Below are 25,731 nucleotides of genomic sequence, written 5' to 3' on the forward strand. Positions count from 1 at the left end.
AGTGATTACACATTCTTACTTGTTAGAAAACCTGCAGTTAAATAAAACGGGACCTTGTTGTCAAGGAAAAGGAATTGGGACAATGCGTTTTCAGGGAGGGCCACACCTGGGCATCACTTAACCTCTACACACCAGAATACAATTTTCCACAAAGGTTGCCTCTCCTGTTCCTCTGCCTTTCTTCCTTTCTGTTCACCTCTCCAGTGTAACAATGCCCACTCCCATTTCCAAAGCAAACGTAGAAGAAAACAAACTCTGCCACTTTCTCCCAATCAATTGCTTCCAGTCACTCCATTCCTGTTTCACCTCTCCCCATTCCTCTCATTCCCAATGTTCATTCTTCTTCTCCCTCTCCTCTTCCTCTCATTCTCTTCCCCTATTTTCCTCTGTTTGAACCCTCAATGGCTCCCTTTATACTTCAAGTATCAGGATGTGATCAGTCTAAATCAGACTGGGCCACACCTCTAAGACAGATGACTAAATCTGGCGTTCCCTCACCATCAGACTATTATACAGTAAAGCTACAGGATACCCGTCTCCTGCCTAGTATAGATTTATTTCTTTCAAACTGAACTGGAGTTATGTTTAAGTAGATAAGGTAACAGTGAGACCTTGTAAAAGCAAAAGAACAACATGATTTCTTGTTGAAATATGGATGGGTGGGTGGAATTAAAAAGAACTAGGAGGGGTTACCTACTGTAGGAGTCACAGACAGGGACATTCTTGGTTATGGCATTTATGCTGAGGTCTTTTCAGTACAGCATACAGTGTGGAGTGTGCAGGACTCGTATACAGATTGATTGTGTTCTGTGCAGTGTGCAGGGTGTAGGACTGGTGTACCGATGGGGTGTGTTCATTGCGGTGTACTGTGTGCAGGTTGTAGGACTGGTGTACCGATGGGGTGTGTTCAGTGCAGTGTACAGTGTGCAGGTTGTAGGACTGGTGTACAGATGGGATGTGTTCAGTGCAGTATACAGTGTGCAGTGTACAGGAATTAGGGTTGGTGAAAAACCGGGTCTTCTGCTGCCTATTGAGTCAGTGGACTTGCCAATGCTGTGGAATGATGAAGTGAAAGCCTTTTGAAATTTGTAAATTTAAAACCTTAAGAACCTTTTACCTCAGTTACTAATGTTGAGAGTGCCCATGAGACACAAGTTTGCTAAAATAAAATAGCAGTGATATACTGTAAATTAAAATAGAGCTTTATTTTTATTCCTAATTGCCCATAGAAAGGCAACATTCAGCTGACAAGAACATAAACAAGAATTAATTAGAACTGTGTTCAAGATTCCTCCTTGAGAAAACCCATTAGATAACAATACTTTTAAACTTTCATATTTTCATCATAACGTTATGCTATATGACAACGTATTTATAGCAGCATCTCTTCTTAAGGAAAGCAGAGATGAAATACAGTTAAATTACTTATAGTGAATAGCAATTGAGTAGAAAACCGATCACACAGTTTAGCTCACACACAAGATCACAGTTAAGTGCTTGTCTTCGTTTAAAGCACCTGTTTATTATGATAACTTCATCATGTCAGCTAACAACAATGCATTAAGGTGGGACTAGAAAAGCAATATAGTAAAAAAAAGTAATTGGGAATTTAAGTATAGTAATTTTTATGAAATGTTAAAATTGGTTTAACAGAGAGCTGCAACAAAACATAAAAGGTAAAAAAACAACAAGAAGCAATTCGGACCATTTAGCACATTTGGAAATGAGTACTTAATTGATCTGAAGGTCTTACCCAGCCGATTCTTAAAAAGAGCCAGGTTATTGGCCCTAACAACATGGCTGGAAAGTTTGTTTGATATTCCCAAAATTGGTTGCTGGTAGCTTATTATACTGAGCATCATATACAGACGTTTCTTGAAGGAATCCAGGATACTGGCTTTAACAAAATGGCTGGAGAGCTTCTTCTTAAATTGACTTCTTCTTAATTGACTCCCCAAACCCTTTCCTTATGTTTGTTTTTTTCCCCACAATGAACAACAGACAGTGTTAGGTTCAAACCATAAACACTCTATGAAAGAATGTTTTTTTGCACATTTCACTGTAAACAATTGAAATATATCGTCAAGCAGAACCTCATAAAATACACAAGCAAGAAAGTGATTGCATGCATATTTTTCCCCAAACCCCTTCGAGTCTGAACTGTTTCATCTACACTGACACAAAACACTGAGACATAACACAGATTTAGTAGTGAAGCAACAAGAAATGTTGCTGAGGAGTACAAAGTGGACCTGAAGCACAATCCTTGGGGATGTTTACCTGGATAATATAAAAGATAATCCATTTTATGCTAATTTACCATGCACTCACTGTTGCTTTCCTCTGTTTTACAAATCTCACTGCAGATAAAATTAAAGGGACTATGCTTTCATAGAAAGTAAATATGATATTAATATTTTATTTTTAATAATTTATATTTATAATTAATATAAGAAAACAGAACGGTTATAAACAATATGAGGCCATGTGGCCCTTCTAGCCTCTTTGTTAGTAGCTAACGGATCCAAGAATCTCTTCCAGCTATTTCTTGAAAGAAGAGTATCAGCTTCAACAACATGGCTGGGGAGCTTGTTCCACAACACTTTGGGCAAAGAAGAGCCTCTTGTTTTCGATTCAAAATGCACTTCCGCTTATGTCTCCTAGTACAAAACAGTAGAAAATCAACTCCTGCACACAATCAAGACCTGCCCACATTCGAGTCACTTGGCTAGGCTAAATCAGAGCCTAAATCATCACATGCAAGTCTAATGCTGTAACCATAGAGTGTTTCATTTCCACTGATGCAGCTTGGTGCGATGATGAGCACACACAATCCTACCTGATGATGCCCACAGCCACAGACAGTAGAGAGATTATCAGTCCCATTCCTTAAAACTCAGAGTCCGGGATCTGTCAGCTCCTACCTCTGCGCAAGCACAGCCAGGGAGTGAGGGTGAAATGAAACAAAAAAATGAACAAATAAAGCACCAGAAAACAGCAAGAAAAAAAAACTACCCAGGATTCCCCGTCAAGGGGATGTGATTCATGCCATTTCTGCCCACATGTGCAAGTTCTCTGAGAGCCAGTGATTCAGCTGCTGGCCCACACATCCAGACAGTAATACCCTTTTCACTGGGTATGTAACATATAAAGGCAAGCGAGTGTTTGGAAGAACATGAAATTGGAAAATTAAAAGTGTTTTACAGACGTCTGCCTCTAACACAGGACTACAAACGCTGCGCCTGTACATGAAACGCACTGATTTGCACATCCAGCAGCCGCCCAAGAGGGACAAAGCCCTGTTGTGAGCACTCCCTCCTAAGCCCATCGACTGGCCCACTTTCCAAGGGCGCCTCTGTCCCGTGGGCGTCTCACGAAGACCAGTGGGAAAAACAGATGCTGGAGAGCGGGTGACCCCAAAAACATCATCACCCCTGGCAACAACCCAATGACTGGGAACTGCACACGTTTAAGAGCCACTCCTGTGGCCAGAGTGATTTTCAAAAGTGATGCGGTCTAGTGCTAAATTTTCTGAAAAAATAAATGTAAAACTTTGGAGCAAAAGACTGAAGCTAGAAAAGGTGTATCTGTAGGTATCTGTCATAACGAAAGAGGAGGAGGAGAAGAGCACGAAGAGCACATTATTGTTTTATGTCAATTTGAACACTCATCAAATGATCGGATGGCATAGAATGGTCACAATATAAATTTAATACAGAAAATTAGGATTTCTGACTCTTGTTCCCCAGTACTTGTACATTTTAGGCAGCGTCTCTGAGTTTTAATGCTAATCACGTATGAAAGGCTTAGAGAGGATGACGATAGGTTAACATTTGAGTTAAAGTGTATTATTAGGAGAAAGTGCAAAAGATGTAGTGATTTTACTGGTAGTCAGAGAATCATAATGAAGCTGTGATTGTTTTTGAAAGCTTTACTTTGGAGAGTCTATGTTTCTGTGTAGGTCGTGCTTCATTGCAGGAGAGAAGTGCATGGTCTTAAACAAACTGTGTCAATATTGTTGGTCTGAAGGAGACGTCCAGATAAACTACTGTATATCTGTAGTACTGTAGTCACTGTCTCACAGTGAAAAAATGGGGGCCATGGAAGAAATTAACAATCCAGACTGTCTGACATCTCAGACTTTGTAGCCAAGTTGTCTGAGAATGCAGTCAGTGTGGGTATTCAATGCAAGAAATAAATACCGACAGATCGAAAGTATGGATTATCAGCATTGTTTTCTGATTTTTTTTAAAAGTGACTATAACAATTCAATGTTGAATTTAGCTGGTCTGACACACAGATGGTATTCATACCTTTGCATTGTTTTTGCATTTTGTTGCTTTAAAGCTTGCAGTCATAACACTTTGAAGCAGCAATGAATATGTTATATACAAGTACAGTACACATTCTATTCTAAACGTTGAAAGAAAAATAAAGAAGTGAATAGATAATTAATATGAAGGAATAAGGTAAATGTAATGATTAATAAAGTAATACAGTAAAGTATTCAAATTCTTTGGTTTGGTAAACCTAAATTACCTTAACAAGCTACACAATTCGTTGAGCAGCCTCTGTGCAATAACATGGCATCCTATCAATAGTGGTTCTCAAGATTTCAGAACAAAGGTTAGTTATTCTTTAGTCAGCTAAAGAATTTAAAGCAAAATTTTAACCATGAAGATTAAGAAGCTTTCAAAGCAAGGCACTGTACAGTATGTACCACAACACCAACAACAGGAACAGAGATACAGATGGCCATTATTTCAATCAATGCTAAAGAGTCTGGATGGCCTCTGGAGTCAGGATAAAGCTGGAGAGTTCCACTGGGTTGTGCTCAGTCCTTCACTTTATTGCCATCACAAGTAGTTGCATGGAATTTGGTTCGTTGAGCTCATACAATTACAGACATACAACACAAATATCCACCATAAAGCCAATAACAGAACGCATCCACTCAACACATTCACGCACGATCCTAAACACACATCACTAAAAAAATAAACAGCAGTGAGATAAATAATACTGAAGGCTTGATGGAGTAACAATGAGCCGTGCAAAAATATCCAAAGTTAAAGTGGAGAGTTTATGCATCTCACCACCTCCGGGTAGGTGCTGTTTCAGAACCTAGCGGTCCTTGTCTTAATAAACTGGAGCTGCCGACGGGGGGGAAGCAAAGTAAACAGAGGCTGGGCAGGCGGGAAGGGTTGGCAAGGATCTTTTATTGTTTGTGTTTCCGTCTAGAGAGGCGGAGTAAGCCCACAAGGTGAATATGGCATCCTACTGTACATTCTAGATTGTTCTGATAAAAAGCCCCCACAGCAGTTCTATAAAGGAAATGATGCACAGATTACAGGAGCTTGGAAATGGTGGAGCCCTAAGCTTGAAATGGGAACCTGAGTTCCCCACAGCGTCAAACACTCTTGCAAACAGGTAAGGTTAAAAACATGAGAGGAGTCTGATCTGGAGGCTCAGAAGCTCAATCACTTCCTCATGTCACCTCCAGAATGATTCCGTCCTTGGTCGGATCCATGGCCAGTTTGTCAGTTCATCCCCTAGCTGTCTGCCACAAGTCTGTGTTTTAAAAACGGGACCTGATATCAGTCCTCAGCCCAGTCCCATGCTGTAGCTCCCAGTTTGGTGGAAGAGGGGAAGCATGTGAGGCACACAGCAATGGAAACGGATGCTGGGGCTAAGGGGGAGAAACAGACATGCAGGAAGAAGAGGACCAGGTACTTCATCACCTGCTCCTTCACCCATGACACTTGGTCCCTAGTGGACAAGATGATCATGTGGCCAATCTGCCCCCGGCACATGGCCTGTCCTCTTCTTAGAGCACAGTAAAATGTGGCAACTTCATTCTATTTAAAAACTTTGCTTATTAGTAATGAATTTAAATTAAAAAAAACAATAAGCATGAAAATATAAAGTCAAACAGTACAAATCTGTCTAGTAATGAATTTAATTAAAAATACACAATGAGCATGAAAATATAACGTCAAACAGTACACATTTGTCTAGATAAACAGCAGTGGTCAATCTGAACATGTGGGAGCTTCCATGAGCATCCCAGAGGGGATAAAAACCATTGAATTACCAATATTGGTGCCAGTTTTGAAAATGACCTGTACTCTTTTATCATAATTTCTTTTAGCATGATATTATACAGCACTGCAGCCCAGCTGAAAGAACAGAATGATATCATATGGAGAGCATCTACAGTAAAAGCCAGGAAATAACTAAAGAAATTTACTGAAAATAAACTATCGATGGTATGAAACAATCCTTTAATCAGCATCTCCATGCGGCTTTGAAGAGCCTGTGTTACAGAGCCTGGGAACTTGAATGCTGGGAGCTTGTCGGAGGCCGATTCACTGGAATCTCTCATGGAACAGCTTGAGCTTCCAGGATCAATACATCACTGAGTGTGTTTGTGTGAAAGTGACGGGCTTCCTCTCTTATTGTATGCTACTGTTGTCACATCCTCAGTCACTGCAGGATACAGCTAATAAGCACAAAACAACACTGATGCTGCCAGCTTTTTCAAGTATATGTGAAGTTCTGAATAAGAAACAAAACAAACATCACTCCTAATTTATGAGAGCCAGAAAAATTGAATTGAGTAGAAAGAGGGTAGCACGTTTTGAGTGCTGGACAGGGGTTCGAGTACTCAACTCGTCATCCACACTCGTCTACTCTAGCCCAACTGTCTACAGCTTAAAGCATTTGTTAACTGTTCATTTCCATCTTATCCTGTGTATATACAGTATGTCACCTGCAAACTGAGATCTCATGTTTAAACATACAGGATGTTCGAAAAGTGACTGAGATCTAGCCAATTAAGGACATAGCGATGATTCTTATGTTCTTTGTTCTTATCAGATATCCTTAGTGAGTGTCTGAAACAGAAAGGATCACTGATTTTGTTCCACTCTGCACTTTAACCATATACCTATGACCTAAAGAGGGCTGTGCACAGGAGCTCCCCTGGCAATTTGAAGGAGCTTGAACTTTTTTGCAAGGAAGAGTAGGATAAAACTGAAATGTCCAGGTGTGCAAAGTTGATGGAGACTTACTGCTGTAATAAATGCAAAAGGTGCTTCCACAAAGTATTAGTTGGGGGTGTGTGCACACTTATGCAACCAGGGTGTGTAGGTTGTTTCATTTCAATTATTATTCCCAATAATTATCTGTTTTTCTCTTGAATTATGTTGGTTGCAAGGTCACATTAAAGATGGAAAAATGTCTGACATGATTTATCTTGATTTCTGGGTTTACATCACAAAAACCTGCAATTTAAATAAGGGTGTGTAGACTTTTTATATCCATTGTACATAATGACCATGTAACTGTTTTTATCCACTGATGAAGGGATAAAAGAAGCTGCCCAGACAGTAGTGTTAGGTGGAGCTCAGAATTAGTGTTAAGCATTAGTATTGTGTTAAATTACTGTTATGCACCTTCACTTAAGTGAATTAGTTTGTGTAAAGAAATGAACTTCCTGGCAGCTGAAAACACATACTGGTGTGTTGCTTACCTAACAAAGCTTTGACTATTTTACCACATTAGCCATTGGGACCGGACAATTCTAGTGTGATCATTCTGCCTTTAACCACATACAGACCGAGGACTTTTTTTAGGATCACTTTATTGGCCATATACAATTTCTTGCATTAGGATTTTGTCTTTTCGCATACCCCAACTTGCTCTCAATGAGACTCACAGACACACAGACAGAGAGAGAAGCTTGGGGTCAGAGCACAGGGTCAGCCATTTATACGGCTCCCTTCAAGCAGTTGGGGTTAAGGGCCTTGCCCAGGGGCCCAACAAAGTAGCTTCCAGCCACTGGCACAGATCCTTAGCCACAGAGCCACCACACCACCTGTCAGTGGGATTCTGTCAGAACCAGGGCTTCAGGCAGAAGCCACAGCGTGAGGCAATTTTTTAAAAATGACATTTACTTTCTCATGAGACAGAAAGACTTTTCAGGCCAAACGCCCTGTATCCTTCAAGAGCTCATTCTGCCAGTTATTCCTGTTCATCTGTGACTGCTCCACTGTGCACCAGGTACAAACACAACGGAGTGGCACGTGTTCAGACGGACTTCATTCTGGAGATTTCCAGCTTCTACACCTATAGACATAAAAAGAGCTTTGCAATACTTAAGAAAGGTTACAAACCAGAGGAGACCATCTAGCCCTGCTTCGCAGTTCATAGTTAATTGATGGAAAGATCTCATCCAGCTGGTTCTTCAAATAAGCCAAGGTATTCAACAACATAGCTGTGTAACTTGTTCTTCAGTGAAAAATGTAATTAATACTGTAATGTGCAAATTTAACTTTATATCACTTGAATATTGCTTGAATTAAATTATACACTTTTAGTTTCTCAGAACGGTTATTAATTCTCGGTATCAAAATAAATTAATGGTACCGCAAAACTTTACAAATTCCGAATTCGGCACAAAATCTTAAAATTTATGAAAATACTGTATGATATTCATTTTGTCACAAACCACTGGTCTCGCCATGGGCGCAAATTGCGAAGTGAAGCAGCCCTTCCTGGTCACTAATCACTGTAATAACTAATGTAACGCTATCCATTAGCGAATAACAACAGGTTGTGTAGCACACATTTCACAGCAGAAATGTTCCAACACGATCTGCATGCAGTATTAACAAGCAAGTACTATTTGTCGTCAATATCTATTAAGAGATGTATTCACAAGCTTCACGTCACGTCAAGTTTTGTTGCCTCGTTCTGAAGTGCAGAGTATGGTGCTGCGCATACTTGGAAATTTAGCTTATTTTGTGATGTAAATCAAAGGTTTTACACATTACTATGTACATTTTGCTTTCATTTTTTATTAATGCACTCATTCATGCCGATTCTTTCTAACCCCAAAATAAAAAATAGTGTTAAGTTCCCCTCTTAACTGGCTTCTTTCTCTATAGCTGCTGAAATGTTTAAATACTACCAGCCTTCCTGCCTAAAATTATCAGCCTTTACAGTTCCTTCACATTTATATATAAAGTTCATCACTGAGAATCACCATAATTATACACCTTGGCAGGGGTGTAAAGCTCCAGTCTTGGAGCGCTGTGGGTCTTTTAGTTTTCTACCTTCTACCTCAGCTTATACAGTGGTGTGAAAAAGTGTTTGCCCCCTTCCTGATTTCTTATTTTTTTGCATGTTTGTCACACTGAAATGTTTCAGATCATCAAACAAATTGAAATATTAGACAAAGATAACACAAGTAAACACACAATGCAGTTTTTAATGAAGATGTTTTATTATTAAGGGAAAAAAAATCCTACATGGCCCTGTGTGAAAAAGTGATTGCCCCCCCTGTTAAAACATAAATCAACTGTGGTTTATCACATCTTTGGAAAGCTGAGTTCAATTTCTCTAGCCACACCCAGGCCTGATTACTGCCACACCTGTTCTCAATCAAGAATCACTTAAATAGGACCTGCCTGACAAAGTGAAGTAGACCAAAAGATCCTCAAAAGCTAGACATCATGCTGCGATCCAAACAAATTCAGGAACAAATGAGAAACAGAGTAATTGAGATTTATCAGTCTGGAAAAGGTTATAAAGCCATTTCTAAAGCTTTGGGACTCCAGCGAACCACAGTGAGAGCCATTATCCACAAATGGCGAAAACATGGAACAGTGGTGAACCTTCCCAGGAGTGGCCGGCCGACCAAAATTACCCCAAGAGCGCAGCGACGACTCATCCAAGAGGTCAGAAAAAACCCCACAACAACATCCAAAGAACTGCAGGCTTCACTTGCCTCAGTTAAGGTCAGTGTTCATGACTCCACCATAAGAAAGAGACTGGGCAAAAATGGCCTGCATGGCAGAGTTCCAAAACAAAAACCACTGCTGAGCAAAAAGAACATAAAGGCTCGTCTCAGTTTTGCCAGAAAACATCTTGATGATCCCCAAGACTTTTGGGAAAATACTCTGTGGACTGATGAGACAAAAGTTGAACTTTTTGGAAGGTGTGTGTCCCATTACATCTAGCGTAAAAGTAACACAGCATTTCAGAAAAGGAACATCATACCAACAGTAAAATGTGGTGGTGATAGTGTGATGGTCTGGGGCTGTTTTGCTGCTTCAGGACCTGGAAGACTTGCTGTGGTAAATGGAACCATGAATTCTGCTGTCTACCAAAAAATCCTGAAGGAGAATGTCCAGCTATCTGTTCGTGACCTCAAGCTGAAACGCACTTGGGTTCTGCAGCAGGACAATGATCCAAAACACACCAGCAAGTCCACCTCTGAATGGCTTAAGAAAAACAAAATGAAGACTTTGGAGTGGCCTAGTCAAAGTCCTGACCTGAATCCGATTGAGATGTTGTGGCATGACCTTAAAAAGCAGTTAAGGCTCGAAAACCCTCCAATGTGGCTGAATTACAACAATTCTGCAAAGATGAGTGGGCCAAAATTCCTCCACAGCGCTGTAAAAGACTCATTGCCAGTTATCGCAAACACTTGATTGCAGTTGTTGCTGCTAAGGGTGGCCCAACCAGTTATTAGGTTTAGGGGGCAATCACTTTTTCACATAGGGCCATGTAGGTTAGGATTTTTTTTTCCCTTAATAATAAAAACCTTCATTTAAAAACTGCATTTTGTGTTTACTTGTGTTATCTTTGTCTAATATTTCAATTTGCTTGATGATCTGAAACATTTCAGTGTGACAAACATGCAAAAAAATAAGAAATCAGGAAGGGGGCAAACACTTTTTCACACCACTGTACTTGTTTAACAGAAGTGATTATTTTCTCATTTGAACTATTTTCATCCTTTTACCAGCTATGAAACCAATGTGTATTTAAAAAGAAGTCTCGAAAAGTTGCTGAACTGTGACACTTGAACACCAGAGTGGTGCTCTCTTTTTGAGCTTCTGGCACTGTTGGCATGGAAAATTCCGGTTCATACCCCGTGTGCTTTCATTATACTGACAGACACCCCCAGGTGGTTGGCCTACAGCTGATGCTGTGCTTAACCATCATTGGCCCTGCACAGCTACTGCACATGCTACAGTTTAACTGGGGGGCAACAGGGCAGTGTTTCTACAGCCTCCCAGTGTTTTCAAAGGAGCTCATGCAGACCAGCAGAGCACACACCACATCAGTAAGATCACACCAGGCAGGTATATGTTACAGGAATATCCTCCTTTGCTTTCTTTATTACACATCGATCAGGATATTGATGGCCAAGCACAGTGGCAGATCCTCAAGGAAAAAAAACCCCAACAAAATAGTAAAGGAAAAATTATCTTGTTGCACACACCCCAGTATTCTACTGTATGTTAAACTCATTAGGAGCAAATCAATTACTGTTGATTTTACAATGTCATTTCTTCTTGTACTTTAAGAGACCTTGAGGCAGTTTGGTGAGTGACACAAAGTAGCATAGCTAAGTTAACATATTCCAGCAACTATTCCACAGCATGATTAAATGCTAACACTATACCCTTGAATATATATTGATATATTTGTCCCACTTCATCTATACTGTATATATACTGTATATCTGTTTGTATTGTCTAAACTTTTAAAACAGAATATCTTATTCTCTCCATATCTCGCTGACATTTCAGTTCTCCAGACAAATTGTGCTGAGGAAGCAGAGAGCTGGGAGGTCAGTTTGAGGGGCTCGTGGGGAGGATCCGGGGCTGGGCGAGAGAGCCATCCCTGTCACCAGCAGTGTAGGGACGAATGTGGCTTTGCCAAACCCCACAAGCTGAGCTAAGCGAGCCGAGAGCCACAGTAACGGAAAAGTTGTCATCCATGTCAATCTGATGATTGGCCCCATTACCTATGTAGGAGCACAGGGTGGAGTTCAGACAGATTTGTCTCAGACAACACCGATCTGACCTCTAGTCATTGCTGGGGCAGGAAGTAACAGACAAAAAGTTCTATCTGAAGGATATCCAATAGTTACAGGACATGTGAATACCTCTAGGGAGTTGTCAAGTCAATGGCTCAGAATGTCACTTTCTCAGGTGTAAGACAATCTGGATGATGGTCTTAAAGTTACAGGTTGTGATCAATTATGAAAGATGACCGACCAATCATGGACCAGCAGGGTTTGGACACTGACACCACCTGGTGACTTCTTAACCAATCACTAACCATATTTTTCATTGGCATGCTTGAATATTTCAATATTCAGAAGTAGCCACTCCCAAGTTTCTCCACCTATTAGTAACTTGCCCTGACCAAACAGTCACCCTTGTGAATTGAGAATTGAGAACTGAGAGACAGCAGGAGGCTGCCACAGGACTTTCTCTCTCTCCTCCCCCAGCATTCCAGCGCCGCACCAGGACTGGCTGACATCAGGCCGGCAGAGCACAGATCGGCCATCACTTACATAAGCCCCATCACCTGTTTCCTCATCCGACTGCATGGGAGTTACAAACCCACGGTTCTGGATGAGTATAATTCAATATTCAGCATTATCCAGCTCCAGAATCCAATTGCTAACCTAAAACATTTTTTAAATAAATGTAATTAATCTAAGTAACAGTATTTACTTTACAGTATATCTTAGTAACCCTCAAGTAAAAAATCTGTAATTGTATCTAGGCATTTTGTTTTTACTTCAATGTTTTTTGTAGATATTGTGTGCATTAATAAACATATTGTGTGTATTTTGAATCCGTGCAGACTCATAGCCGAGAAAGAGCTCATGTAATTTACTGTTACAGTTAATAAATTGTGCCAGTAAATACACAAAATTCCACACAACCAGTCTTCACATTCTCTCCAACACTCCTGTACTGCTAAATGTGTACAGTAACTGTGCATTAATTCCTCTGTGTAACTTTGACCCAGTGACGTATCCCAGGACACTGCCTTTCACACCACAGCTTTGTAGCTCGGCACAAGCAACTAGAGGTTCTTTGTGAAAAGAAGTGCGTCTTATTCTCAGTTCTAGATCTCTCTTTTGTATTTTCTGTGGTGCCACTCTGAGCAGTGAACTGGGTTGCCTATATTGAACATATTTGTTGCCTATATTTTTTGGATAATTTTGTGAATAGCATGACCAAACCCCTTGTTGTTCCTAGCTAAAAAGATAAAAAGATTCCGTTCTTGTTTACACTTACAGACCTTTCCTTCCTGGTTTTTTCTCTACAGGTATTAACAGGATTAGATGTATGTGATTGTTTATATTCAGCACTGTATTGCAAAGTTTTGTTTTCTGATTATTATATCATTTTAGAGGTTCTTTATGTTGTCAGGAAGACTGCAAATCCCTGCTCTGAAAGTTAAAAGATTTTATTTTTTAAAACACAGAAATCTTTAACTGCAAAGATTGTATAAGAACAGACCAATCACTGTACTGTGGAAGAGGGGAAGCATTCCTGTTTCAGAACCGCAAGGCCACAGCCTGCAAGCTGTGATCAACACAGAATACCAGAGGATTACAAAACTGCCAGAGGTTGAGCAGGGGATCCGTGCAGATAGCCTGTCAGGGTGCCTATTCCTGAAGCACAGAGTGTGGTTAGAGGAGAAGAAAGAGGGGGGTGCGCTCAAAGCAGCCCCACACACGATGACACCCAGAGGAAACCCACGCGAACCAGAGAGAACACACAAATACTCCATGTTTGAACCCAGGGCCCCAGCCCTGTGAGGCAGCAATGCTAACCACTGCTCCCCAATGCCTCCCAGCTGCACAGCTATTGGGCACCAAAAAATATCTCCTTCTTGTCTTCACAGTCCCTGTCCCTGTTGCTCTCCTTCTCTCAGGTCTTACACTTCCTTCTCCTTCTCTCTTTCCTCTGCCTTCTGTTTCCTCCTGCTCTCTTCCCTCTGCCCTCCCGCTTTTCTCTGGCCCTCCCCTCCCACACCTCAGTCTCTCCCACACCTTGAGTCCCATTCGCTCACCTCTCGGCCTCCTCTCTGCCCAGCGTGTTGGTCAGGCCCTGCTTTCCTCCGCTGCCGCCCCCTCCTCCTCCTCCCCCCGTCTCCAGCAGCTCTTGCTCCAGCGAGGAGGAAGTGCTGCCCTCCCGGCTGACGGCGCTGTTCCTCCCGGGGCTGTTCTCGGCTGAGGCGCGGGGCGAGTCGGTGTTCTGCTTCAGAGTCTGCAGCTTGGCCAGGGGGATGATGTCGCAGTTCTGGGGCCGGTGCCAGACGGTGCGCTGCGAGGAGGCGTTGTAGTAGTAGAAGCGGGAGGTGTTGGGGTCGAAGAGCTCCCACCACTGGTTGTCGCTGGTGCGTTTGATGCGCACACCCTGGGGGGGGTCCCAGACGCATTCCCCTGTCAACAGGTTGGCGTACATCCGCTCTCGGGTGCGCGGCTCGATGATTTCCACCCATTCCAGCCTGGGGGAGAGAGAAGAGGCAATTCCCACCTGTGTTTTCAGCTCTTCCAAGAAAGGAACGCCATGGGCTGTGGACACTATCCCGTGTCGGTAAAGATAGCAGGATTTTTACTTTTTCTTAAAACAATGTGGTAAGGTAGATGGAGTTCCATCAGGTGAAAAGAGGATTGAGTGAGTAAGAATATGGTATGTCTGAACTCATAACATCTGAGCTGATATCCCGTTCATTTTCTGATTTCCTATGAAAGTCAGATATGTTGATGTTTCTCCCAGCACAGCAGGGATTTAGAAATACGACAGTGGAAATTATGAAAAAAGTACTGCAGCTGGTGAGTGAGACTGGGTATCCCTTCTTACAGCACCTTTCAGATGGTACTGAGACACACACACATACAGTATACACACACGGAGGTTAAGGTTAATAATAATAACCTGATAAAGGTTAAGATTGTCAAGGTGAAAATATAGGCAGCTGTAGAAATTGATGGGTTGGGTGACAGTATTGGGTGAAAAAGTCAAAACAGCTTTCTTGGGGAAGAAGTCAGTGTTGCTGAGAAGGAGATGATTTATCTATAGAGTGCCTTGTGACATAGAATATTCAGTTTGAAAAATGGAAATACTTTAACGCAACAGAGAAAACACATTTTACACATTAACATATAAACAGTATGTACACTGTACATTATACAAGGATTGGCCATGCTAAAAGACTACTTCATAGTATGCCTTAGAGAGTGCTTGCAGCCAAGAATGGACACAGAACCACTTTCACCTTCACAGCTCAAGTCTGCAATCCTCTCTCCTGCTTCCTTGGATGTGCAAACACGGCCATGTGTTCTTATCTGTTCAACTCTAATCCCTGCTGTGCAGGAAGAAAAGGCAATAATTTAGCAGGCATTGCACTGATTGGGAGGACACTTAGCACAATTATTAGTTTGTGTGTATAAGAGGGGATTTTTCCATTCTCAGTTCTATTTCACAAGCACATCACGTAGCCTGCTGAGAGAGTGTCAGAGTGTGAGTGCCTGGCTCTGAGTGTCTGTGTGCGAACAGTCTGTCCACACGAGAGGTGGCACATTGCTCCAGACCCTGCTGAACAGCTTGGCAGAAACAGGGCTGCCTTTGTTTTTTCTTCACTGTTAGGGTACTGTTTCTGCTTTTGCTATTGGACTTTATGTTGTTCTTCCACAGAATAAGTACAGAGCCATTACACAGTAAAACTAGCAAGACTGATGCAGGGCTAATGACATGTACCTGTACAGTATCTGATGCAACAGTGCTCACAGATCGAAGAAGACACAAACACCACCCAGCCCTGTGCGTCAGGCACCAACCTAGAATCACTACACAACTGCTCCCTTTAGCAGACAATCATTTTCAAGTGTTTCAATGGCAGTTTCAATGGACTGCCGAAACTTGAAAATCATCTTAAAGAGGCTGAATTTTCAGTGTTTTCATTCTAATGAAAAACTAAGACACGTAACAGAAATAAGAATATCCGAGCAGATGACAGTATACAATGCAATGAGATCCATAAATGCAATGATGAGATAGAGTGTCCACTACACTGTAATATTTCTCGGCATGAAGCACCCCATATATATTTATATTGAGTCTGTTATGACCAGACAGCTTGAGAGTGTTATGCAAAATTAAAAATGAAGTACAAGAGTACACAAGCAAGGCAGGCTGTAACCAAACAGGTAAAATCCTATTTAAAAAGATACTTTTAGGAATGTATAGCAGAGATTTTCTCCCTTAGAAAACAGCAAATATAATTTCTGGAAATCTTGGCAACGTTTGTACCAATTTAGCTTGGTAAAAGTAAGTCAAGCTTGTCATTGTAGCAAATTTCCAGATCAGAATCTTCAAAAACCTGAACACAAATACCTTAAGGTCAGCTGTACATGAGCAATCAATATTAAGTGACGGGGTAGCTAATCCATTACATTTACCAATAAAATATAATTGACTCATTGTATTATGTTTCTTTTCATTAACATCATTTGCTCTCTACAAACCCATTAAACAAAAAGGCTACTTGATGAACTGCAATATATGATCCTAGATTAACTTAACAGCTAACATTTCAGTAGAGGATCACCACAGAACCGTGTTTTTACATAATGACGAAACATGTCTAAGTACTTTACAAAGCAGTGTACATACTGAGAGAGCTTGTGACACATGACACATACATTCTTTGATGAGCTTATCATATATAGTACATATATCCTAAAGAGCTTGTCATATATGCAACATATTGTATATCCTGATGACTTGTCATATGTGGCACATATATGGGGTCTAGGGGGCAATATAACCATTCACCCTAAGCATTGGTGGGAAAAATACATTCTATCCTCTTCAAACTTGCACCACAGTTGTCATACACATGAAGACTTCTTTTTAGTGTGTATAAAAATCCATTTGTTTTTATCAAGTTAAAAATGAGCTTTTCATTGTCATGTAACAGACTCCATGTTCATTTGTACATCATACAAAAAAATATTTGTGCACCTTTATTTGTAAACCAGTATACTTATTAAATACTTATGTTACAGCTTCCATCTGAATATTTACTATCTACAGCTCATGTGGAAAATACCTAGACCAGTCTGTACATGTGCCCTATCTGGCCAGCAGGGGTACCTCCATTCAGCAAAGATACAGTAAGGAGAACAAGGTGCTAAACTGTACCTCCAGTTCAGGTGCCAGTTTGGGATGAATGCAAATACTGAACAGCTGTCTCTGCTAGGGTTAAACGTTTGAACAGTCCAAAACTTTGCCCTACCACCATTGGTCACACCTCTTAGTAACATAGTGTACCATATAAGCCCCACATTCTTCAGTCTGGCCATAGTAACATGGTCCAGGGGAACTATTATCGGCCTTGCTGCAGAATTTTAATGTCTATTAATGGGAAGATGGCTTAGGGTCAACAAATTACAGGGCTTAAGTGTTGGGCTAATACCATTCTACCTAACAGTACCCCTGGGTTATGGTCTAAGGCTGTAATCCTCTCCTTGACTAAACAGAGATGGCTTGCGGAATGCAGTTTCTTTATCTTTGAAATGCCCATGCCTTCACTTCCACAGCAATCACAAAGGCTGTCTCTAAAAAAGTGTTTTTTAATTGCATGATGGCGTGATTGTTAATTCGGTATTTGTAGAAAGTCCGGGAACGATGGCACCATGTAGAGTAGGGCACGAAGCCAGCAGGCGCCATGTGATCTTCTGCTGAATGGTGTTAACTGAATTGTTTGCTTCCAGAACATTAAATAAAGCAAGAACTGTTAAGATGTTCCAAGGACAACCTGCTGTGTTTTCAAAATGACTATTACATGACTATTATTTATTCTGGTTGTAACCTATGAAACTTGCAACACTTTGAACAAGGGTAACTAGTACTGCCTATGGAACTTTGACTCTTGAGGTCTGGAGCTGGGGACCCCTGCAGGAGAAAATCACCCCCTCAGGCTCAGGCATATATCCTCCATCTAGCATGGACACAAACTGCTGAGACTTTAAGGCTGGAGCAGTAACTGAAAGATAATGTAAGTATTTATCTGTAGTGCCTGCCACGGAAAGGTATCTTTTTCACTTGGTTTACATTCAATTAAAAGCCGAAATGCTCTTTCCTAGAGACCTCCTAGCCAGTGAGAAGGCAGGTTCATCTCAAAAACCCCTCAGCTCAGGGATACAGAACAGTGAGGTTATCAATGTCCACCAGATGAAGAATTCAATGTGGAATTCTAGCACTGGTAACTATTGCAACCGTGTCTTTATTCTTCACTGTTTTTGTATATTTTAATTTGGAACAAAGTTGGAAAAAGTAGCCAAAAAAATAAAATTATCTCTACAACCACTCCACCCTGCCAAAATAGAAAAAAGAGTACAGAAGCCATGTTCTAAAAATCTAGGATGAGAGCTGGCTGTCATGGGCAGGTGCTGAAATAGGTGTGTGTGGAAGAGGACAGAGGAATGGTGATATGGCAAATACCAGTATTATTAGCAGAAAAAATGCTTCTCTCCTTAGCCAGGACAGGCAGGTGCTCTGTATGGCTCTCACACACTGAATCTCAGTGCTCAGCAGCAGCTCTTTGCTTCTAGTGGGGAGGGATGAGAAGAGAGCTGGTACCTCTACCCCTTTACGCTCTGAAATTGAGTTGGCATTCACAGTAGCCCCTACAGAATTACGCACAGACGTGATTAAGTGTGATCCATACCTCTGCATACAACAGTGCCAGCCTGTCACCATAACAGTAACTCGCTTTTACTTAAAATTCTCCAAAAGCATCACAGCAATGATACTCATATAAAACACTGTCATGACTAAAATAAATAATAATGTAAATTTAATTTTAAAAATTTGATCTTATTTATTCACTGACATATTGTGTATCAGTACTGTACTGCAAAATGTCATTGTGGACTCCACGTCATTTTCTCATTAGAACAGCCTGTAGGACAGTCCTGGCCAAGAAATCATCCCCTGTCTGACTGCTCTGCTCTAAAAGCAGAGGCCAGTCCCTTTAAAATGACTATTGACCAAACCTGGGCACTGTGCCCGGTCAGTCTCTGACAAGGGGAAACACATGGCGCTATTGATCACCGCACTGATTGAATAAAGAAAGATTACAGCACAGGCTGTGTCTTCAAGCTTTTACTTTAAAACCAAGAACATGAGGCACTTTTTTACCCAGAAGGTTGTGAGAATATGGGATGAGCTACCCTGCCATGTTGTTGAAAACAATACCTTGGTATCTTTCAAGAAACGTCAGGATAAGAACCTTGGATCAATTAACTACTAACTATCAAACAGGATTAATGTCTTGAATGGCCTTCTCTTGTTTGCAACTCAACAAAATATGACATTTTTGGAAAGGGGTAAATACTTTTGCAAGGCACTATACATATTGACCTGAAACATGTAAAACCTGAAACAGTCCAAAGAGAGTCTTCTTTACTACTCTTAAGTCCAAAATATTGGTTGCCTTACAAACTGTGACAAATAATTGGGTGAAGCTGGGAGGTCACATGGGAAAAAGTGACTTTTAGGTCTATATCATCACCAAGTGTCCCCATCTGTTATAGCACTGGGGCTCAAGACAGATCCTGGGGAAAAGAGCTAGTCACCACTGCATGAATAGAGAGTTTTTAAATATTAATGAAGAAAGGCCTGGCACTCAGCTGTAGCTGCCACTCCTATCACAGAGCAGCACTTTAACTGGAACAGCTAGCCACCTAAAACTACCCAAAGCTGAAGGACCACAATAACAGTTATTGTCTGGTAAGGCATTCCAGAGTTAATCATGACTTAATCTTGGTTAGTAATGTCCCACTCCAGGCCTTACTGTTAGACAGCTAACTGATTGTGGACCTCTTTACTTTTGTAATGCAGGGCAATAGGTTTTGCTTACAGCTTGATGACAGGTGTGTATTTTGTGTGCAGCTAGGATGGTGCTAGTGTGGCTGCTGAGGGAGTACGTGTCGAGGCCGTCTGTACCCTGGACTCAGCTGATTGAAGATTGAAGACCCATCCCTTGCCATTAACTATGTGACAGGAGGTGGACTGACTGAAAACAAGACAGCTTGATTTGCTATTTTTTTACACTTTATTTTTAAGACAAAAAGTCAGTGACAGCATTACAGGCCTGTGTGTCAGAAGCCGGCTTTGTCAACACGCAGGTCTGGCCAGACGAACTGAATGCAGGAGCACAAAAAACGAGAGAAAAACCCATCTTTGGTGCATCTTTGAGGAGAAAGGGAGCAGGGCTGTACTCAGGCAGGATGCGCAAAGAGAGCAGAGGGAGTGCTGCACTGGGAGATGAGGGATGTCAGTTTGTGCTGACAGCACAAAACAGAAAGTCAAAGCCATCAGCCTGGGGGTTTTTAGAAAATGATGGACACATCTCTAAATCCCTGATTTAGACAGTTTAACCACTAGATTACTGAAGATTTGAATCGACGGGCATCGCTTTGGCAGTCCGTTCTGTGGTGTCGACCACGTACCCACCCTGCCTCCCAGCCTCCTGCTCCTAAGCTCAGATCCCACCTCCCTCCCAGCCGTATGCACAACCAGCCCTCAGGCTGTCAGCTCTCACCACAGCCCACACCACCTGCTTCTCCCTGCCTTGCTCTTCTCTTTCCTCCACTCATACCACGAGCCAACAAAGTCCACAGAGCAGCTTTCAGGAAAGCCGCAAGCCGTCCTTTCAATACTCCATCCGAGATTTACTCACCATCAAAAACACATAAAAAAGTACTGAGCATAATTTTTCTGGTATTTCACACTATACCCTATACACAGTTCCCATTTACACTGGCTAAGGATCTGCACCTGTAGCTGGAAGGTTCCCAGTTCAAATCCCACGGCTGGCAGAAAAATCCTGCTCCAGTGGGCCCCTGAGCAAGGCCCTTAACCCCAGCTGCTCCAGGGACACCTTATAAATTGCTGACCCTGCGCTCTGTCCCCAAGCTTCTCTCTCCCCATCTGTGTGTCTCATGGAGAGCAAGCTGGGGTATGTGAAAAGACAAATTCCTAATGCAAGAAATTGTATCTGGCTAATAAAGCAATCTGATCTTATCTTACAGGTCTTCATAAATACATAATAAATCATACACAGTATATAGTAAGCATCAAAAGATACATATTACTTATAACTATAACACATTCATAAAGTAATCAAGAAAACAGCAAATCATATTTTGTAGCAGGCACATTTGCATTTTATTAAACAGACATGAATTAGGTAAATTAAACTGATTAACACTTGTCATCAACAATATAAATTGACAGGGGTCTACTGTGAAAGACACAGATTAATAACGCAGTTTGTCACTGTTGGCAGCAATACAAGATGCTTTGCAGATGCAGTCTTGAATAGGTCCAGCAAGATGTGGGTCTTGTGGGATTCTCTCCCAGTCTTTCTGAGGAGCCTGTTCACTGGTCTCTGAGCCCTGTTTACCATAAGTCATTGCAGTTCCTCCTACAAATGTTCAATGGAGCTCCAGTCTAGTGACTGAGTAATCCATGACATAACTATCGAATTCTCATCATATTAGGAAGTTGTTGTTACAGGAGCAGTATTAGGACATGCATGGTCCTGCAGCAATGTTATCACACCAGGATGAGGCCGCAGGAAGGGCAGTGAGTGAGGCCCTTGATTGATGAAGCACTGTTTAGTCAGGCTTTCGGCATTCATCACTGTGATTTGGCATTTCTCATGCAAATGAATAGGAAGTGTGAAAATGATCACAAAGGCAAAACCTAATGTGTTTTAATAATAATGGTCATAATGGTCAGTCATAACCGATCAATCAATTGAATCAATCAATCAATCAATTAAATCAGTCATATTGACACCAAAAACACTTAAATCAATTGTTTACTGAAAAAAAACATACACTCTGAAGGCACGTTCTGGGATTATACAGTAAAAAAAGAAGTGTTATGTTTTTAAAAAGTCTTTACATATCCCAGAATCTGTGGGGTTATGGTCATTAGTGCAAACAAGAAGTGTATATCACAATAGTTAAATCATTGGGTATTAATCTGGCTTGGATAGCTGACTCAGGAGGTATAATTAGTATATCTGCTTTGGCTATTGTTAGTGTCAGTGTGTAATCTGCATGAAAGAGAAAAAATCACTATAATTTGGTCAAACATGCAGAGATGATTAGAGGAATATTAAACAGGTGATTAAGGCACAAAAAGAGAAAAAAAGGTGTATGTGACGGTCTGCCGGCAGAGCTCGTCGGATAATGAACATGAAAACGACTTGTGCATTAGCCCCCATGGATTCACTATCCTTAATAGAAAATATGCATCAAACATACAGTAGATATATATTGAGAGCCTAGTAAAAAAAGCATTGCTATGTATTACATTAGACTTAGAATGAGCACAGACAGACACTGCTTTATATTCAACACAAGTTTCTGCTGCACTGCTTAACTGTACACTTGGCACATGTGCACACACACACAATTCTTCTGAGACATACTTCACAGGCAAATCTGTTTTTTCTCACTGTAATCCAAAACGGAAACCTAGCAGCTAGAGAACACAGAGCGACACACAGACATACTGTACACACCTTCCAGGCAACACTGTGCCGCTCTGCAGGAGTGGCAATATAAGCGCCAGTCAGCCAGCTGAGCCCTCCCACAATGGCAACATCCGGTGCAAAAAGTTGCAAAGCTGAAATTCAGCTTCATTTTTTAAGTTAAGGAAGGCCAGAATGTTCATGCCCAATGTGGGGTTTAGTTACCCCACTCTTTCGAACGGTGAGATGTTGAATAAGACGTTAGAACCTCAGGTTAGTGTCTCATCTGAAGGACGGCACCTCTTTCAGCGCAGTGTCCCTGATCACAACACATAGACATTCGTCTGTAAATTTTAGTTTAAAGGTAGGCGCACCACATATCAGTCCACTAACACCACTTACAGGAGCATCTTGGTTTTTCTTGAAGGTCTCCCACCCCAACACTGACCAGGCAAACCTTGAGTAACTGAGATCAGGCCGCAAGGTGGTGATGCTGCCCACAAACCCACTCTGAATTGAACCTGAACTTGAAGAATGACTGCTCATTAAAATGGGGAAAAGGTTGAAATGCTCTGGTACAGTGAGTGACGATGAAAAGCCTGAACACAGCAACGTAAGTGGCAACTTTGGGATGGAAGACAGGTTACAGATGTAACTTCCAGCCCCCTTTGCACTCAATAGTTTAATGAACCAAGAATCCCTTCGAGACTCCTCTTGTGTGTTGGCAGCGACTGTAGTCTGTAGATGCAATATTTACATCACTCAGGGCTCTTTTATTACAAATAAAACATTTCAACTTAAGGCCATGACTAATTTGTTAACCCGCGGCCTGGAGTATAAACACTTGCATGACAGTGCTAAATTAAGTCCAGAGGACTTTAACCCAGAGTATTCTCTCAGACATACTGGTCGAGAGATGTGTGAAATGGCACAAGAAGACTCAGCCTTCAGCATTCTTGAGAGCTGGGCTATTCATAGCATCACAGTGTAGTAGGAGCAGATTAATACTCCCAAAGGTGGTGGTGTCTGTAGGGTGGGGCATTATCAATGTTCTTTGGCTTATGGAAATGACAGTGGGTTGAGATCTTTTCAGAGTGATAATATTACTTCTTCATTATTTCTTCAGGTGTGCTTGCCACACCTGAAGAAGGCTCCACGGCCGAAACATTGTGTTCTCTTTCTTCTTTTTTTCAGCATGGAATAAACCTATTACTTGTTCCTTTGCATATTACTAACAATATTTACACCTTTGAGCACATTCTGTCTACCAGTATGTAGGTTTGTTTGTTTTCAGCATTTTCGTCTCTTTTTTTGCTACCCTACTTTCATCCAAATCTAGGTAAATGAGAATTTTCACACCTCATCTGCAAGACTCCCTTCAACGCTGTGGCAGCCTGCCCTTAATTAATAGGTGTAGCTCTGAACTGCATTAGAAGACTGTTTAAAAAAAAACAATAGAGTAAGAGAAAAAGAAAACTCATTCATCACTATAGAGGGTGTTTCATAGTTTAGTTCTAACGTATAGGCCTAAAATTTCTGCTCAGGGTCATGTGGGCTTCACAAGGTGGTAGGTGGATTCAGTCTTTGCAGGCCTCTGCCCATGGGGACAGCAGAAGGAAAGACGGTTCACAGCCAAGCCTCCTTAACTAGTGGTACTCTCTCCTAATAGCCACAGCCCTGTAGATCTTACACGCAACTTCAACTCCCTGATGGAGAAACACCTGGACAGTAGGTTAATTGGGGACAATTAAGTGAACACTTTCAGTCAATACGAATATCTCCATGAAGCAATGTTTCATTGGGGTTTGGAAATTTTAAAAAATTTCTTTGGAAAAAATTAGGGGCAGCTCTTGTAGACAGGTAGCCAAATAGTTAGCAGGAGACACAACACTGTTTGTCACCAAGCCTCATAACCTCAGGAAACCATTCTGAAAACCACTGATCAATATCCAAAGGAAATCATGTTTTAAAGCTATTTCTAATTTTAATTATTTTAATCAGCCTTACACCTTTTCAGAGTCCTGCACAGCCTGAAGTTTAACAGGTGATCATGCTGACCTGCTAGACATCAGGTTTGACCAAGAGCTCAGAGGAGTGCAAGTGATTTTAGAAATTTCTGCACTTTCTAAAGATGATTGTTTTCAGTGACTGTATCTGTATATACTGTATGTGACTGTATAAAGATGATTGTTTTCAGTGATTGTTTTACCCCTCCTGTATCAGTGCCTTCACTGTCAGGCCACAAACTCCTCTCTCCGACCATAGCCAGATCACACTCTACATGAAGAGAGCACACCAGCACAGAAACACACTGACACAGCCCAACCTGCTGTACGACCTCAACCAGGCATACAGATGGGACACAGACAGCCTAGACAGATACCAAACTGCACTGGGCGATGAAGAAATTCAGACACTGATGGACACATTCCTAAACACTCTGTATCAAACCAACAAATTAGGCATAAACTTGGCCACACAAAAACTAAAACCTATTTCACAAACTGGCATTAAAATCTAAACTAAAAACAACTGAATTAAAAAACTACCAAAAACAAAAGCAAAAGAAAAGTGGTTTGATACGGAGTGCAAAAACATCAGAAATGCACTACGAAAACTCTCAAATCAAAAACACAGACAACCACACAACACAGATCTATGCCTCAGCTACTTTGATACGGTAAAACTTTACAAACACACACTGAAAAAGAAAAGAAATGTATACATAAACAAACAACTTGCAGAAATTCAGGAGTCACTAAATCAGAACTGTTTCTGGGAGAAGTGGAACAATTTAAACAATTCAAAACCAGAAGAATTGGCCATCCAAAATGGAACAATCTGGCAAACATACTTTGAAAATCTCTATCAAAAGCTTCCAAATACAAATCAATCAGACCAAAACACCATTTATGAAAAACTCAAAATTTTGGAATTGGCTATCAAACACAACCAAAACCCCTTAGACTCCCCAATCACTGAGCAGGAGCTACTGGACAAACTCCAGGCCCTCAGACCACGCAAAGCCTGTGGCCAAGATGGAGACAACAATGAGATGCTGAGACACAGCAGCCCAAAGTTGCAACAAGCCCTTCTCAAACTCATCAATCTCATCATGACAGCTGGATGTTTCCCCGAAGCCTGGAACCAAGGACTGATCACACCCATCTATAAGAGTGGAGATAGACTCGATCCCAACAACTACTGGGGCATCTGTGTGAACAGTAACCTGGGGAAGGTATTCTGCAGAATCCTACTGTAAATACACGAATACTGGCCTTCCTTACTGAACACAATGTACTCAGCAAGAGTCAGATTGGCTTCTTACCACATCACCGCACATCTGAT

At 41.3% G+C, this 25,731-nt stretch overlaps 1 protein-coding gene across 1 annotated transcript in view; it reads right to left on the reverse strand.

The window, feature by feature from the left end:
* Positions 1 to 25,731, reverse strand: part of arhgap39 (Rho GTPase activating protein 39) — a 135,744-nt gene that overhangs the window by 47,199 nt on the left and 62,814 nt on the right. The window contains exon 2 of the mRNA XM_088918640.1: positions 13,897 to 14,334. Coding sequence (XP_088774766.1) covers positions 13,897 to 14,334 — 438 coding nt within the window. The remainder of the gene's footprint in view (positions 1 to 13,896; positions 14,335 to 25,731) is intronic.

The sequence above is a fragment of the Atractosteus spatula genome, chromosome 6 (genome assembly GCF_055471065.1).
Source record: "Atractosteus spatula isolate fAtrSpa1 chromosome 6, fAtrSpa1.hap1, whole genome shotgun sequence".
NCBI classification, from domain to species: domain Eukaryota; kingdom Metazoa; phylum Chordata; class Actinopteri; order Semionotiformes; family Lepisosteidae; genus Atractosteus; species Atractosteus spatula.